A 12886-nucleotide genomic window follows, 5' to 3' on the forward strand; every position below is an offset into this window, starting at 1 on the left:
CTGCAAACAGACAACAGCTGTGTTGGATTAGCTCTTCCCACCAAGGCCCTAAGACGAACCTCAGCCGGCACTGCCTGATTCCTCCCACCGTTCAAGAAAGACCACCAGCACCAGCACCAGCAGCGGCAGCGGCTACCGACAAGCACAGGGAAGAAGCCCCGAGCAGCAGCCCTGAGCAACAGAGTGGCCACGACACGGCTCGGCGGTGGTGAGGCAGTCAGCTCGGAGAGCAGACGTAGAGGGGAAAAGGCAGACCAGTGAGTGTGGGTTTCAGTCAGAACTGCCTCGAGGTAGGGGAGACCGAAGCCAGAAGAGTTGCACTATGGTCTACGGGCCACAGAATCCAGTCCCACCTAATTTGGTCCCTAATTTCTAGTAACGTACTTCTGACTTAATACCGGCATGTCACTGCAATGGGCATCAGATCAGGTGATGCTGGAAAAGTAAAAGAAGGAAGAATAAAGAGCAATAGCTTCCAGGTCTCTCTGTGAGAACTCCAGTCACCAAGAGCTCCTACCTTGCCCAGGGGGCTCACGGGGACTCACCTAAGTCAGTGTTGTGGCTGGAGAGAAGCTGACGGAATTTTTCTAGGCGGGTTTTCTCCCGGACGGTCATCGGGGGCGCCCCGGACGCATTCTGGTCCGAGATGCGGGCAACCAGGGGGATGATGGGTCGGAGAGGGAGTGACTGCTGTTTGTGGAGCGGGTTCCTCAGGCATGTATCACCTGCAAGAGTGAAAAGGAGACCGGGCGGCGTGTGGAGCACGGCCTCGGAGGAGCCCCACGCTGGCTGCCCAGCACCGGCCCCGCCGCCGGAAGCGTGTCTGTGCCGCAGGCAGGCCGCCCGAAGGTGCCCGCTGAGGGGCGGCCGGCGACGCAAGCCAGCTGCGCCCCACGCATCTGCCCGGAGGAAGGGCTGCGCTGTGATCACATCCTACCAAGGCGCCTTCCGTGCTCACAGAGACTCCGGATGCCGTAGCAACTCTGAGCACTTTTTTGGCCACTCCGGAGGGAAACCAAATGTTTCCATCCTACCCCAACTTAGAACGTTCCTTCATGCCTAATACTGAGTTTGGGGGCAGCAGAGCCTAAGGCAGCGTTTGCCTTCCCTTTCCACATCACAGAGCACATGCGCAATGATGACACAGGAGAGCGCGTGTGATAAAAACAGGTGGCTGCTGGCCTGAGACCCCAGGCCCCACGCGGCAGCCCCAAGGGCTGGAGGATCAAGAGCCATGGCACAATCCTGTTTGGGGAGGCTAAAGTTCCTCTGTGCTCCCACATTTCCCACCAAGAGGAACCAGCTTTTAATCCTGCTGGGATATGACTGAAATAACAGGAATACAGACTCGAGCAGAACCATACGTCTGGTTCTAGACATTTCTAACCTAGATGGTAGGCAGGAGAGAAGAGCGGTGACGGACTGACATTTATTGAGCTCTTACTATGTCTAAGACATCAGGCAGGTCACATTTACCTAGGATGTCTCATTTGATTCTTACAACATACGGTAGGGATTTGGTACTCCTTTACAGAGGACGAAACTGCAGCTCAGAGAGGTTAACGGTGATTTGCTAGTGAGACCTGAGATGCCACCTTAGGTCTGTCTGCCTCCAAAACCCTTATTTATTTTACGACCCCAAAGAAAACTCAGTTTTAAATTCTGACTGTCCTTCCATGGCTGTTTCATATTCTTCAACTGTCTGGGCCTTAAAAAGCAGTAGCCATGACAAGAATTAAATGATGAACACTCCGCAACCCACACAACTAGAGGGCTGACAGAAACGCCTGCCACAGGGTATTCAGCTGGGGTGCCTCGTGACACGTGGGGCCTAGAGAGTGATGTGCACCTCTGATATCCCAGATTAACGGATGATGCTCACAGAAGGGACCCTCATAAAGGGAATGTTCTGGACGGTCCTGGCTGCACAAGTGCAGCACCTTCATTAGAGGCTGTGGCGGGGGCCTCCCTCACAATGGGACCCTTGGAGACCCTCAGTCACAGCACACAGACACTTCCAAGAGCCTACAGCTATGGCCACTCCGTCCACCAACAGCGAATGCCCACGTGGGCATGGCCCTGAGTCCGTGATGGAAAGTGGCCGTGGAATAATTTTAAAGGCATTAGGGCCTAATTTCACGACCATGTGCTTATTCTGAAACTGGAGAAGTTGTTCCCTTAGAACGCAAGTCGGGACACACTCCAGGGCTCTGCCGTTCGTCCGCTTCCTTTTCACCCTTTCCCAGTCAGCTGTTCTAACTTTCACTGGAATGATGACACTTCCCTCTCCAGCTCAGAATAACTGGCTTCCATAAAACCCCTTAGAGCAACATTACATACAGCCATGGATGCTAAAAAGAGTACACTGACGGTCCCCAAACATCGGATAAAGCCACCATCACCTTGACCAATTGCTGAAAAAAGAAACAGGAGGGGTGTCTCCTCCCGCGCCTCCCACCTGATGGGCAGGGAGCTGTGACACAGGGCCTGCAGGCCCACGTTGCTCCATCCCGCGGGAGCAGGAAAAAGCCAGCCCGATGCTAGCGGGTGCTCCCCAGGGCTGAGGAGGCCAGCCAACAGTGCCAAACGTTTGTGGAATTCAGCCACCACCAGCTTTACATACGCCAGTCAATATTCTTAAACCTGACCACGTCTAAAGCAAAGTGAAGCAACCAAACTGCAAAAGTCTGGGAAAGGAAGAAGAGAATGGCAGGCAACGCTGGGCGTCAGGAACTGAAGCCCCAGGGAGCCATCAAGGTGGGAGGAGTAAGTACAGCCTATGACCCATCAGGTCACTGATGTTGTACAACAGGCTTGAGCTTTCACGTTTATCATCCAGTGAAAGATCTGAGTGATGCCCTAAAGAAAAGAAAACTGTGTATTTAGAATGCACTCTGCTGAAAAGGCTGAGGCTATAGAGGGGAACAGGATGGACTTACTGGAATTTCTGGACAGCTGAGCGTCACTGCTGGACTTTATGACCTTGTAGCTGGCAGGAACATCGGATGTTGTTGACTGGGAGCGTTCTGGTTTCACCCTCAGCTTGCTGTGGTTTTCCAGGACTTGGGCTGCGGTTGCCAGAGCAACTTTTGAGTTTAGAGTTTGGAAAGAAGGAGAGGAAAAGTCCTCTTCCTCATCATCACCAATGTCCCAAGCATCACTGGTATTCCGGGCAAACTCATGGAAACTGGAGGCCTTCTTATTCTTCAAAGGAACTGCGTTGACTTTGGACCGTTCTTTGATGAAGCTTTAATAAAGGAGACATTGTTACCAAGGAATGATCTGATACGTCTGACCACGTTCACTTGCTTAATATTACCAGTATGACAAATTACCTCATACACAGTCCTTACTTTTTCAAACAAAAAAACCCATTCATATCCATGCCTCATGTAGACACATCTGGACCAGCACTATGCTACACATACAGATGTAGTAAAGATCGCAATGCACCCAAATATCCCATGTGCTCCTATTTCCAGCCCCCGTGTACTTAGGTGAGGCCAGATGGCTAGTTCCAGCCAATGGTCTGAGGAGAGAAGTGAGGCTAATCACTGCCAAGCCAAAGCAGACAAGAAAGGTGTGAGTTCTCTCTATAAGCTTTCTTCTACCTTGGTAACTGGCGGGGAGCCAGAGGGTGGCACCTCCCTCACCTGGGAAACAGAGTGGCTGCGTGGAGCAGGGCCTGCCCCCCTCTCCCACTCAACTCAACTTTGGACATGTAGCCTGAGCAAGGAAGAAACCTTTGTTGTGTCAATCCACTGAGATTCCAGAGTTAATCTCTTACGGCAACATAACCTATTCCTTAGAGTAGAACTTAAAGCACTGGCAGAACCAGAGATAATTTTAGGTAGTCCATATGCAGCATTAAACACTGAGTTCCAGAATGAACGAGCTGTTCCTTTTCCATTCTGTTAAAGCCCTTCTGCTAGCCGAGAGGAGACGGTCTCATTTGGTACTACTCAGTCTTTAAGACTATTTTTTAACAAAGAGAGGGCAGCCTCAGGATCAACACATTTACAAGCAACATCGGCTGGCTTAGAATTTTATTAATAAGATTGCTTTGGGGGTGTTTGGGTGGCTCAGTTGGTTAAGCGACTGCCTTTGACTCAGGTAATGATCCCGGAGTCCTGGGATCAGGGAGCCTGCTTCTCCCTCTCCCTCCGCCTGCCGCTCCCCCTGCTGGTGCTCTCTCTCTCTCTGACAAATAAATAAAATCTAAAAAAAAAAAGATTGTTTTGTTTCTCGCTGTATTTATTTTTTAAAGTTACTTTCCATTTTTGGCAAATGATAATTGGCTTTCTACTTTTAATTTATAGAAGTGATAGGTTTACTTTAAAATATAAATCTGGGGCGCCTGGCTGGCTCAGTTGGTGGGGCATGCGACTCTTGATCTCAGGGTTGTGAGTTAGAGCCCCACATTGGTGTAGCGATTACTTAAAAATAAAATACTTAAAAAAATAATAAAATATAAATCTAGGGGCGCCTGGGTGGCTCAGTCATTAAGCATCTGCCTTCGGCTCAGGTCATGATCCCGGGGTCCTGGGATCGAGCCCCACATCGGGCTCCCTGCTCGGCGGGAAGCCTGCTTCTCTCTCTCCCACTCCCTCTGCTTGTGTTCCCTCTCTCGCTGTGTCTCTCTCGGTCAAATAAATAAATAAAATATTAAAAAAAAATAAAAATAAAAAAATAAATCTAATTGAGTTTTTTAAAAAGTTCATTTTTTAAAATGCATTTGGTAAATAATCGTACAGACTGTGGCAAAAAACTGTAAAGATGGTACATGACTAAAGTCTGGGAAATACCAAATTCACTGATGAAAGAGAGCCTAGTTCTAAGAGTCATGCAGACCATTCCTACTTTCCTGACTTTTTCCTCTTTGTCTCCCCATTAACATCTACGGGCCCTTATTCTGGATCCAGGGGACTATGTAGTTGGGACAGTCCTTCTTTTTTTTTTTTTTTTAAGGATTTATTTATTTATTTTAGAAACAGAGAAAGAGAGAGAGAGAGCACATGTGCACGCACACGTACACGTCAGAGGCAGAGGGAGAGAGAATCTTAAGCAGACTCCATGCTGACCCAGAGCCTAACTTGGGGCTCTATCTCATGACCCTGAGATCATGACCTAAAACCAAGAGTTGGATGCTGGTTGGGACATTTCTAACTCAGTCTCGTCTAACACCCCTCGAACCCCAAGCCTCATATAAATTTACACCCGGGGACTGGAATGCACTGGAGTAAAGACATCATTAAATGCCTGTTTCCTCCAGCAACATACAGTGACCCTAGCAGGGAAACAAGGCTCTGCCAGAAGAGCAGAAGTTCCCCCATTTCCAGGAGCTGTCTCTTCCTCTTGGGCAGAGGTGGGCGGTCTAATAACCCATCTCATCTCCCTAGAGGAGTTCAATGCTTATTCTGAGAGATAATGGTTATTAACATTGATGAATACAGTCTGACAACTCATACAGCTCATCAGAACGTCCCTACTATTAGCATCAGAAAAGGAATAAGATTTTCTGAGGCGTTACTTTCAAACACTGGTCTCATACAGAGTAAAGGAAGAAAAGACATCACACAAAATGTGTGATGAGAGAAAACTAGATTACAAGATGTAGCAGTTCAAATGTGTTGGAAACAAAATACCATTTCCCACCTGCTCAGTTAGCAAAGATCTAAAGGGTGTTCTCAGTGTTGACCAAGATGCAGTGGGACCTCCATCTGATACTGTGGGGGGGGGAGGGGGATGTAATTCTGTACAGCCTTCTGGAAAACAATCTGGCAACATACACACCATAATCTCTGACCCTAACAGAATAACCAGAGGGTCAAAGACGCTCTAAGGCAGTTTATCATGGTGTTACTTATTTTGGTTAAAAACTGAAAACAACATAAACATCTAGAAATTGGAAATGATGAAATAAATTACAGTTCAGCCACCAGACGAAATGTTATAATGCCAATGAAAAGCACATCTTACAGGCTATTTAATAACACTAGCAAATGATCTCAACAAAGTGAAAACTGGAACCAAAAAATATATTTTTATAATCTCTGTATTAAAAAAAAAAGTAGGGGCACCTGGGTGGCTCAGTCGTTAAGCGTCTGCCTTCGGCTCAGGTCATGATCCCAGGGTCCTGGGATCAAGCCCCGCATTGGGCTCCCTGCTCCGCGGGAAGCCTGCTTCTCCTCCCACTCCCCCTGCTTGTGTTCCTGCTCTATCTCTCTATCAAATAAATAAATAAAATCTTAAAAAAAAAAAGTATATGCATAGAAAAGACCAGAAAGAAAATACATCAAAATGTTAACAGTGCTTATCATTAGGCTGTGGAATTATAGGTGATATTTGATTTCATTTTTATAGGTCTCTGAATTATTCATGTTTTCTACAGTGAGCATATTATTTTTATTAATCAGTGGATAAGGTTGTTGGCTTTCAGCAATCCCCAAAGTAAGAGTACTTATAAACTTACTGAACGAACAATCAGAAATGAACAAGAGCTCAAATCAAAGAAAATAAAACTGGGCCAACACATTGTGAGTATCTGCTGTCAAAAATCCATCCATGAGCCAGAAGAGGCAAATTACTCCTCCGCGGACCTGGTGAGGCTGCATGTTCTGAACTCGTCACCATGCCCGCTTCTCCTTTGTCGAGGGGGATGTAGGACTCACTGCCTGCAGTACACACCTCAGAGGGTCCACTGTCAAGAACAAATGGGCAGGGGGCGCCCAGGTGGCTCAGTCGGTTAAGCGTCTGCCTTCGGCTCAGGTCATGATCTCAGGGTCCTGGGATCCAGCCCCACAGTGGGCTCCCTGCTCCGCAGGGAACCTGCTTCTCCCTCTGTCTGCTGCTCCCCCTGCTTGTGCGCTCTCTCTCTCTCTGTGTCAAATAAATAAAATCTTTTAAAAAAATAAAATGAAGTGAATAAATCTTTAAAAAAAGAACAAATAGGCAGATGTGTAAGATCTGTCATCAATAAAATACTGCATTAGAGTCCATGGTTATTGTTGTTTTCCTCTTTGAAGGCAGTGTTTACCTCAAGATTGCACATGATGAACCCAACAGAGCGATATGGAGTGGGTTCACTACTGTTTTTTTCTGGTTGATGTTTCCTAAATACTTTCCTATTTTTTATTTTTATTTGTTTATTTATAATTATTATTTTTTTTTGAGAGAGAGAGGGAGAGAGAACATGCATATGTGCCTGTTGGGGGGGGGTAGGGGTTGGGAGAGGGGTGGAGAGAACTTAAGCAGACTCCCTGCTGAACATGGAGCCCGTCACAGGGCTTGATCTCACAACCCCAAGATCATGACCTGAGCCAAAATCAATAGTCAGATGCCTAACTGACTGAGTCACCCATGTGCCCATCCCCCTTTTTAAGTAGGCTCCACGCCCAACATGGGGCTTGAATTCACGACCCTGAGATCAAGAGTTGCATGCTCTACTGACTGAGCCAGCCAGGTGCCCATCCTAAATACTCTCTTGATATTTTGAGGATTTTTTAAAAATAAGCCATCAAATCAAGAAGCTGAATTTTAACTCTGGTGAAAGAATTGGCTGGATGCTGAATTAACACTGGCTGAAGCACATGCACACCCTGGAGTGGATTAAAACACTACACCAAGAGACGGGCCGTGCTGAGCATCAGGCTCTAACTGACGCTGAGCTTTCTATATAAATGAAGGAGGTAAATCATCTGAGTGGTGGGTACATGAGGGTTTGTTATATTTTTCTTCACACCTTTTTATGCATTTTAAGTATTTCATTATATTTTTTGAAGCAGATAAAGATTCAGTATAAGTCAATTATTGAGATTAAGAATTGGAATTTCCTCAGATGAAGACTTTTGCAAATAGAAATTGGAAGGACATATTCCAACACATTAAGAGCAAAGAAGGGAGGAAAGAATGTCATTCCCTTCAACAGAAAAACAGACAGTCAAAGCAGATCATTTTGAGGCTGCTAGAAGTCATTTTAGGGATACCTATTCCACAAAGCCCAAAACTCAACCAACCAGTTAAAAAAGTCAGCTCTGTTCTTAGGAAAGAGGCCTTCATGGAGGAGGGGGTTCATACCCCTAAAGGGGTAGGAGTCTGAGGACAGAAGGTTGGTGAGAACCACTCACAGAACCAAAGAGGCATGTCAGAGTGAAAAGGTACCTGGGTTGCCACTGAGAGAAAGCAGTAAAATCTACAGACCAGCAACAATGGGGCGAAGATTTAAAGCTGAAGCGTTTCCATGTTTATTCATTCTGTTCTCTCCAGAGGAGATAATATAAATTTACACATACCCAAAAGTTAACATGGATTGGCTATTTACTGGGTGCCAGGTTCTGTGCTGCTATATACACCCATTTTCTGATTAATGCTCATTCATAAGGCTATGAGGTACTATTATCATCATTATTATTATTATTATTTCCATTTGCAGATAAGGAAATTGAGGCTTACTGAGGTTATGAGCAGGCAGCAAAGTCTGGGCTCAAACCTAGGTCTACCCGACCTGAGAGCCTGCATACACTCTTTTTAACTAATCTACCTAGAAAAAGAGGTCTAGTAAGATCCGTGGCCTGGGTAGAGTTGTTGCCAAGTGAACCGAGCATGTAACACCACAGCTTTAATTTCCCAACTGTGCACAGCTGGGAGCCCCAACGTTCTCACCTTGTAGCAATCACTTCTTGTCTACACGGAACAGGCTGTGTATGTTGGTGGCCAGAATGGGAAGAAGCCACATCCAGGAATACAGTCATTGGTGAAGTCTCTCTCTTCCCTTTTGACATCAGCAGTCACAGTCAAAAAACCAATCCAGGTAATCCTAGCTGGGGGTACCTCTGGATTATAGGCTGCCTCATTTTAACATGGTCCCAACTAATTAATAACCAACCCAAGGCATCCTAATACAGTGTGGCTCGAAGTTTAGCCAAGATTGTTTAAACAGATCTGTATCAAACTCACAACCAGGCTGGCCTCTCACAGAGGCCTTCATCACACCTCCTCGCAACTGAATGCCAAATTATCATTTAAAAAGCACTTTTGAGGGCGCCTGGCTGGCTCAGTCAGTGGAGTGTGCAACTCCTGATCTTGGGGACATAAGCTTAAGCCCCGTGTTGGGTGTAGACATTACATAAAGATAAAATCTAAAAAAAAATTAACAATTAAAAATAAAAGGCACTTTCGCAAAGACCTCATTTAATCCTCACAACAACTCTGACATGAGTCTTATTATTTCTCTTTTATGGATAAAGGAACTAAGGCTCAGAGAGGTCAAGTAATTTGCCCTAGACCATGGAGCTAGAAAGTGGTGAAGAAAAAGAGACTCAAGAAGTGCACAAAACGTAATAAAAAATAAACGGCACATCTGAGAGAAACTTAGTTGTTTGATGAATGGTAACTTGTTAAATGGGGAACACAAACCCCGAAGGATATTTTGAACAAGAGCGGTTGCAGGCTCTGCTGGTTAGGAAACAAAGGATTGATCACTCTGTAATTTGATGGATACGACACTGTTTTGCTGATAGGGCTGCTCACTTAATAGAAACAGGACATGAATTTATTTAGAAAAATAACGTCTGACACTGGTAAGGGGCAGGAAGCAAGTGGGGGTATTCAGTAACGTTCAAATAAACCCAGTCATCGCAATAACCAGGGTGGCTTCCTGTGAACTAGCTTTGTAACCCGGAACTAGGACCTATCATATTTTAGTATCAACTCAGAAAATAATAAATTTAGAAGCTTGTCATACCATCCAGTGGCCAATGGGGCCACTCTGCAGTAAGACCAGTTTTATTTGAGCTGTAAAAATTATTGCAGGCAATATTATCATTAATGGTAATAATTTGGCAAATTGAAGTCACTATATCCAGACAGGGAACGGTGTACTCTGCTCATGCAGTTTAGATGATTGAAGACCCAGCGTAAAGGCTTCTGCTGTGATGGGGATTAACCACGCAGTAATTAATGGCAGTCTGAAGTGGAACGATAATCATGTAGCGGAGAAAGTAATAAAAATGTCCCAACAAAGGTACTAAAATAAGGGCAATAAATGTTTTATAGTAACAATCTGGAATTGTAAAATGGTCCATGCAGACCTAGATGCTGTTCCATGTTGCAGAGTACTAATAACAGACCTCCATGTGCATGTAAAGGGGAAGCAATTTATTCAGTGACAATTATGTTCCTCCCAAATCACAGAGCTAAGTGATTACTTCTATTGGAAGTATGATTGCAACTCTGCTGAATGATCAGAAAGAACATTCGTGGTTTTATATAACTAATAGGTGGGAAAACAAAAGTGGATAAAATGTGTCTTGGTAGTCTGGGGTATGGCAATATTCCTCAAGACCTGTCCTTAATAGAGAATCAGGGAAAACTCACTCAGTAACGGATGCAGACAAGGTGTGGTGAGTCTGACACGAACATAAAACAAGACAGCACACTCTGCTGCCTTATGTGTGGGTGGGTGGACTGATTTCTAGGTTAGCTCTGTTTTTATCAAAGGCCATTATAAAATACACTGGAATGGACTTACTACCAATCAACAAATCCTGGACATGAACAGAACTGGCTACAAGGAACAGAATACTCAACTATGATGCTTAAATTGTCAAGACCATGATGTCAAGGCACTTGGGCAGGTGTCTCTGTAGGTCTCTTGGCCTTTCCCTCACGTTACAAGGTAGCTGCTAAAGGTTCCAGCATCTCATTTTCCCACTACCACATTCAAAAGCAGGAAACATGAGTGGAGACAAAAAGAGGCTCTCTTCACAAAATGATCTCTCTGGTCGAACCAGAAAATCTTTCCCAGTACCTTCCTTCAGGAGACTTTTACATCTCACTGGCCAGAACCAATGAGATAAGCCCACAGTAGGCCAGTCACTGAGATTACCAAGAAATTATTATAAAAGGCTTAAACTAATACGGATACCTGCTCTAAGTACCTTTCACTGGCTCAAAAGCTGAATAAAATTATGGTTCTTGAGCAAGAAGCAGCAGGGGCAGGGAAGACTGTTGAGGAGTGCCTGCTACGCTGGCCAACAGACCAGATAGTCTCTTATTGGTAAAACCAAGAAACAGAATGCATTTACTTAATGGGAATGTCACAGAAAACATGCTCCCCCTGCCCCCCAAAGAAGAGCAAGGTACGAACTAAGAAGCACTGAAGTAAAGCCCACTGACTAAGTAAATGCAGTGATCTCACTCTTCCATTCCATAAATGTTTACCCAGTGCCTACTGGGTGCCACGTGCTGTTCCAGGGACTAAGGGCACAGTGGTGAATAAAACAAAGTCCCTGCCCTCAAAGAGCTTATACTCTAGTGGTTTCTGATATAAAACCCGTGCATTACAGAAAAGAACAGCAGTCACGCTTCCACAGTCATTCAGAAGCCCATACCTTCCACATACTGGCCAAATTGCAAAAAGAATGAGTTTGGGGGGTGACCGGGTGGCTCAGTCATTAAGGGTCTGCCTTCGGCTCAGGTCATGATACCAGGGTCCGGGGATTGAGTCCCACATCGGACTCCCTGCTCAGCCTCTCCCTCTGCCCCTTCCCCCTACCACTCATGTTCTCTCTCTCAAATAAAATCTTTAAAAAAAAAAAAAAAATGAGTTGATAGAATTACAGAAAGTTCACCACATATTCAGCTAAGTTACTTTTTTTTTTTTTAAGGATTTTATTTATGTATTTGACAGAGAGATAGAGAGAGAGAGCACAAGTAGGCAGAGCGGTAGGCAGAGGGAGAGGGAGAAGCAGGCTTCCCACTGAGCAGGGAGCCCGAAGTGGGACTCAATCCCAGGACCCTGGGATCATGACCTGAGCCTAAGGCAGACGCTTAACCCACTGGGGCGCCTGGCCCTGCTTTTTTAAATATTAAAATACTGATAATGTACATCTGACAGAGCATTTTTGTAGGTATTCAAAATATTTTAATATACATTATCTTTACTCCCTCCTTGACTGTGAAGGGAGGAAGGGTAGATACTATTACACAGGCCCCAGAAGGATGAAAACCTAGGCCTCCCGTACCTCTTAAATCATTCAGCTTTCACTACAAACTACAGCTTTCCTAGAAATAAGTCTCTAAGATTAGCATACCCAGAGACAGAACCCAAAGTTCTTAGAAAATCTAAGAGGACCCATCTCCTCATTTAAATTCACTGTGGCTGAATGATGGCCCATGAGAGAAAGGAGTGATAAAGTGATAATTGGGGGTATGAATACACACCCACACATCTTGGATTTAACCAGCATTTCTATTGTGTTTGAAAATAATTTATTAGAATTTTACTAGAGAAATAACCTCCAGAGAGCTTTTAACTCTACTGTCTGGCTGGGTTTCTTTAAGGGTGTCAGAGAAAAAGAGGACCTGAAGAATGCCAGACCTACAGTTATATTCTATTTGCCCTCATTCTCATAAAACATAAGTAAGGAAAAGGTAGCAGACCTATATATGTTCAGAAGCAATGAACCCCAGAAACCAGAAGGTCATCAATCGTCCAATTTGGGGACCATATTTAATCAATAAAGATCCTTCCACCACAACACAGTCCAACACCAAACCCTGCATAAACCAGCTTCTGATGTAGGAAAACCAAAATCTCTGATGTGAGTTAATTTCCCACTTAGTAATAGACTGTTTAGAGGTAAGAAGATTGCTTATCTTCTGATCCAAAATAGAGGAGGGAAGAAGCTAGAAAAGATCAAAGTAGAAACTGTCATTTCAACAAAGTAGGGGAATGTTCATTAAAAGAAGTACATGCATGAATGGAAAAATATCTTGACTTACTTTTTGGTGAGTCGAGGGTCCAGAGGAGGGTGTTGTGCTCCATACACAGGCTGGATGCTAAAAGCAAGAAAAAAGAAAAAGCAGCAAGTTGTCAGGAAGCTAA

General features: G+C 44.9%; 1 protein-coding gene across 2 annotated transcripts in view; it reads right to left on the minus strand.

The window, feature by feature from the left end:
• The window catches only part of TBC1D22B (TBC1 domain family member 22B), a 73486-nt gene that overhangs the window by 44639 nt on the left and 15961 nt on the right, over window positions 1-12886 (minus strand). The window contains exons 2-4 of one of the 2 annotated variants that reach the window (XM_036074351.2): window positions 12784-12840; window positions 2940-3247; window positions 546-725 (exon numbers count right to left, since the gene is read on the minus strand). In XM_036074351.2, coding sequence (XP_035930244.1) covers window positions 546-725; window positions 2940-3247; window positions 12784-12840 — 545 coding nt within the window. Of the gene's footprint in view, window positions 1-545; window positions 726-2939; window positions 3248-8661; window positions 10815-12783; window positions 12841-12886 lie in introns of those variants that run through there. The other variant, XM_036074350.2, reaches the window with a different exon arrangement.

Source organism: Halichoerus grypus, chromosome 9, assembly GCF_964656455.1.
Source record: "Halichoerus grypus chromosome 9, mHalGry1.hap1.1, whole genome shotgun sequence".
Taxonomy (NCBI): Eukaryota; Metazoa; Chordata; class Mammalia; order Carnivora; family Phocidae; genus Halichoerus; species Halichoerus grypus.